We start from the raw sequence: 5,124 nt of genomic DNA, 5'->3' as shown, positions 1-5,124 counted from the left end.
AGGGCACCAACCAAAAACTACTGCGTAGAATTAATTGGAATTTTTCACACACAAGCCTTGCTATATGAGCTCTCAAAGCATATAAAAATTATACGGCTTAAATGTGAAGTTGGGTGCAAAAGAATACAATTAAATCCTCTGTCGGAAAAAAACGAAATGACTTTCCGAACAACCCTATAGAATTATTTAGTTTGATTCTATTATTATTGCTAACTTAAGTGGAAACTTTCTATTTCTAGTCAACATGGTACACATCGTCCATTTTGCAACTATATTTTTGGTAGTCTGCACCACTCGTGCCCTAGATCTCTACAGATTAGGACCCACAGTAACTCCAACTCATTATGACGTAGAATTAACCCTTCTCCCAGGATTCGGTCCTGCAGCATCCTTTTCAGGACGAGTAGAAATTACTTTGGAGACTATAGCATTAGTTACGTTATTCGATCTTCATGCTAGCAGTTTAACCTTTAACAGCATTCGAATTTACAATACTGATGATCCTGCGCAAACTAACATATTTCGCAGTTATAGCAAGAATGCAACTTTTGGTGATAAGTTGTGGATCAGAACAACGACAGATTTAGTGGTTGGAGAAACTTATATACTTGTAGCCGATTACACTGGAATATTGCACGATGACATGAACGGATTCTACAGAAGTTCGTATAGAGATACGAACGGAAGTACGAGGTAGGTCACACAAACGTTAGTGACCAAAATCTATCAACAAATACTCCTAGTATATCAAGTCACCAGCCAAATGCGAAAATTCTTTCGAATATCAAAAATTGTCCTCCCCGCAAACGTTGCATTTACAGTTTACTTTAGACCACAGTTTTTATTGGAGATAAATAGTACAATCTACTATTTTTACATTCCGTTTTTCAGACAATAATTGTCGATTTGAAACAATATAACATATAAGTAGAGTCCGTTCACTTAGAGAAAGGTAGATACACTATGCCATATCAAGGTAAATCGACTGCCTTGGTGACACAGGCTTACGGTTGGGCTTTTATCGGAAACATCTGACGGTAAGCGATCGACTGTATTCCGGGACTAACCTATCGATTGTGCGCAACACTCACGCTGTACCTTTCTCTAAGTTAATGGCGAATACCTACATACTTCATACAATCTAATTTTCTCTATTTATTTTTGCGTAAACTACAGACGTTTTCTAGTTGATTCGATCTAAAAACACTTGTGCCTATTATTAGAAAGGTGATTCAAAACTTATCACTGCTCTATTGGTGTCATATCGAATCAATTAAGATAAAGCTACGTTCAGTTAATCACGTACAGCCTGCACTAAAACTAAACCCAAAAGTTCATATAACTGTTCAAAAATTGGACAATCTGCAAAAACAATTACCGTATCTAGTAATTACAGTTCACTCTAAAGAAAGTGAACTGACGGAAGCTTATGGACAACTTTAAAATAATTACAATTTTACTTCACCTATTGCCCGATTTTTTTGAGTATTAAATTATAGTACTTTATATCATCATTAAATAATATTATTCAATTAAAAGATTAAACCAAATCACTTAAACCCAAATCTTAAACTAAATGTCTCCACCCGTAGCTTTATTCTATTTGATTAACAAAGCTTTAGGACTGATCACCGTTACAAATCTACCAAAAATACATATAAATAGTGTTTCATATTTTTATAGCACTTTAAAGCCTTTTTAATTTCCTCTATGACACTCACAGTTCTCTACTGATTTCAAAAATTATTTATACACCGGATTTTAGATGGCTTGCAACAACTCAATTTGAACCCACCTATGCTCGAAGAGCTTTTCCGTGTTTTGACGAGCCGAATCTCAAAACTACGTTTCGAATATCTATTATTCACCCTGAAGATGTCCATGCGCTCAGCAACACGCCCATAGTCTCTACCCAAATGTAAGTTAAATGACTTTTGAAGGATGCAATAAAACATAGCAAGAAATTTCATTGTAGATACAACCAAACCTTAGGCCTAACTAGAACAACATTCCAACAAACTCCAACAATGTCCACGTATCTTATTGCGTTCGTTGTATCCGATTTTACCGGTTTAACCAACACTTCGATTAATTACGGGGTATACGCCCCGCCCCATCTCATTAACACCACCCAATATGCATTTGACATTGGCCCAAAGCTACTTACAGAAATGGGGAACTTCATAAACCACTCATATTTAGACTCTGGAATTGGTAAATTGGATCAGGTCGCTATTCCCGATTTCTCAGCGGGAGCTATGGAAAATTGGGGACTTATTACTTACAGGTAAGTGCACGAATCGATTAATATTTATTATTCAAAAATTATTTACATGAGTAACGTGAATAAAAGACAGGGCTTACTGCTGTATGACGAAGAGGAGTCAACGTTAAGTAGAAAAAGATCTATAGCAACAACTATTATGCACGAAATAGCCCATATGTGGTTTGGAAATTTGGTAACTTGCGATTGGTGGTCATTCGCTTGGTTAAATGAAGGATTCGCAAGATACTTTCAATATTTTGGGACAGCATGGGTGAGTTAATGCTGAAGATAGTCAAAGATATGGTTTAATTGAATTATCAATGTGAAAAGCATTTAATTACCTCAAAATTAATAAAGAAAAATTGTCGCGGCTGTCACACCCTCGTCGGGAATCGAACCCGATACCTTTGACTTTACACACCAATCATCATCATCATAAGATCATCAGTCTTTAGACTGGTTGGACACGTACCTCCACTCTTTCTTATCCTGAGCTAAACTTCGCATTTCCCTAAAACTAGAACAGCCCACATCCTTAACTATTTGCGAACAGTAATCTAATCTAGGTCTACCTCTACCCCTNCACCTAATTGGCAATATCACTACTCTTGCACCTGGGCAAGCAAAAACTGTATCGAAAAAGGCTAATAGTATATGTGGCCAGGAATTATATTGTAAATGGAAACAATTATTTTTCCATTTATGCCAAATGGTTTTGAATGGAATTTACAAATTTTCCATTGATTCCCACTGAACTTCAATGGAAATTTTTCCTACGGGCTACCCACTTATCTCGCCTATTTCCTATTGACTTTCATGGAGTTCTCTGTTCTCCTATTCTTTCTAATACCTCTTCGTTTCTAACCATCTCTATCTCCAGTGTCCTCATAATTCGCCTGTAGCACCACATTTCGAACGCCTCTAACCTTTTCTTTTCCGCCGCGTTCGTGGTCAACTTCTAAATTAACCATTCGCGAGCACAAAAGCGACTTCTTTTTGTTGAAGACGACTCAATCTTGCGCTACTCTGTGTTTTATAATTCTTATGCCCGTTTATTCTTTATCTACATAACTACGTATACGTTTTTCATTTCCAGATATTTCAATATTGCTTTGACATCACCTGACGTTGCTGCTTCAGACAGAGCCAGTATTTTCTCATACGTTTACTCAAAAGGAAAAATTGAGCTCGACACGGAATTAGAATTCATTAGTGAAAATCTTGAATCTATATTTAACGTGTAAGTGTTAGTACATATGCAAAAATTTAACCGATAAATATTGATTATCTTTTTCTCCCAAGGACTTCGATTACGTCTTCTCTAACTGGAATTGGAGGAAGATTGACCACACAAGCGCAACTTAATGCTGTAAGTATTGTTTTCTCAATCTTTCATATATGACTGACTTATTCTTTTGTTAATTTTCAGTTGGAGAGGATACAAGGAACCTACAGCAATTATTCTGCGGTACTCAATGGAGCAATAAGTGCAGCTCGAGCTAATTTAGAATGGTGCAATCAATACCTTAGCCAAATCACATCTTGGGTGAATGAAATATCTAATAATGGCACTAGTTCAACTCCTGCTCCTAGTACTCCTGTAACTCCTATTACTACAACTCCGGCTCCTAGTACTCCTGTAACTCCTATTACTACAACTCCGGCCCCTGGTTCTACTACACCTGGTCCTGCTGATGGAGGAAGTTCTTCACTATTTTACCATCCACTTGTCCTCGTCTTACCTATTGTGTATTCGCTATTTAACCGATAATGAGTACATATAACTCTCTTTCTTTATTAAGAAAATATTTAATCAACAGTTCAGTATCAGTATTGCTCTATATTTAAATAAATAAACTTTTACGGATTTTTTTGGTGTTTTATTATTTTCCGATCCACTCAGTTTTCACAGGTCAACTTTGAATAAATGAAGACAGAACCTCGCTCACATCATTTTTTAACAGGAACATAGGAAAATTCTAAATTATTTATTTTGAGTGTGTCGAAAACGAACACTAATTAATAATAAAAGGTCTTTTAGAATTTGTATGCAATTTTTTACGAAATTTGAAATTGAATATTTTAAATCCATATCTATCTATAAGTAACAGGGGAATCACACAGAATGAATATATATATATATCAGTACCTAATTGATGTACTCTCAAATTCATAGATGATTCTTTAACTGTTATGATTAAACTAGCATCAATTAATATAACGTAATCCCCGACTTCTAAATTGCAATGTTTTTCGTTGTTTATATGTATATCTAAACGATATCTGCCAAATAAAAAATATCAACTGTTCACATAGGTAGTGATAACTCACATAAAATAACCATATCTCTTAAATAATCATTTTAATTGTTTATTTTTCTTATTTACCTTTATTAAGAACTATAAAATCTTACTTTTAGCTCGAAAAGTGATAAACTTATTTATGTAATTACACATACCATTTGATTTCTTTGTATTAAATATTAATGTTAACATTAATTTTCAATTTTTCATCCACTACAAACTACCTCAGGTTGTTGAGGGAAAATTTTTGTTACTGTTGTCAAACCCCCGTCGAGAGTCGAACTCGAGAAACAACAACCACGACAAACTGAGCCTACAAGATTACAGATCCTTCGATTTTTTGCTAATATAATTACATATATTAAATATATGTCACAATGACATTTTTAATTATTAATAGTGATTAATATTAAATATTAATGTGAAAATTCATTTTCAATGACCCGGGTTCGATTCCCGGCGGGACTATAACAACAGCAACAAATATTTTCCCTCATTGACCTGAGGTACTCTGTAGTGGATGAAAAATTGAAAATGAATTTTCACATTAATATT

At 34.8% G+C, this 5,124-nt stretch overlaps 2 protein-coding genes across 3 annotated transcripts in view; one reads left to right on the top strand and one right to left on the bottom strand.

Annotated features, from left to right (window-relative positions):
* Positions 1-5,124, bottom strand: part of LOC108734684 (muscarinic acetylcholine receptor gar-2) — a 155,827-nt gene that overhangs the window by 102,043 nt on the left and 48,660 nt on the right. The gene's annotated exons all lie outside the window — the stretch shown is intronic.
* Positions 1-5,124, top strand: part of LOC108734681 (membrane alanyl aminopeptidase-like) — a 44,047-nt gene that overhangs the window by 19,003 nt on the left and 19,920 nt on the right. The window contains exons 15-19 of the mRNA XM_025976298.1: positions 3-24; positions 191-693; positions 1,766-1,918; positions 1,976-2,287; positions 2,354-2,537. Of these exons, the coding sequence (XP_025832083.1) occupies positions 3-24; positions 191-693; positions 1,766-1,918; positions 1,976-2,287; positions 2,354-2,537 (1,174 nt within the window). The remainder of the gene's footprint in view (positions 1-2; positions 25-190; positions 694-1,765; positions 1,919-1,975; positions 2,288-2,353; positions 2,538-5,124) is intronic.

The sequence above is a fragment of the Agrilus planipennis genome, unplaced genomic scaffold, assembly GCF_000699045.2.
Source record: "Agrilus planipennis isolate EAB-ADULT unplaced genomic scaffold, Apla_2.0 scaffold66, whole genome shotgun sequence".
NCBI lineage: Eukaryota > Metazoa > Arthropoda > Insecta > Coleoptera > Buprestidae > Agrilus > Agrilus planipennis.
Note: the sequence above shows the minus strand (reverse complement) of the source record. Positions and strands in the feature narration are given on the sequence as shown.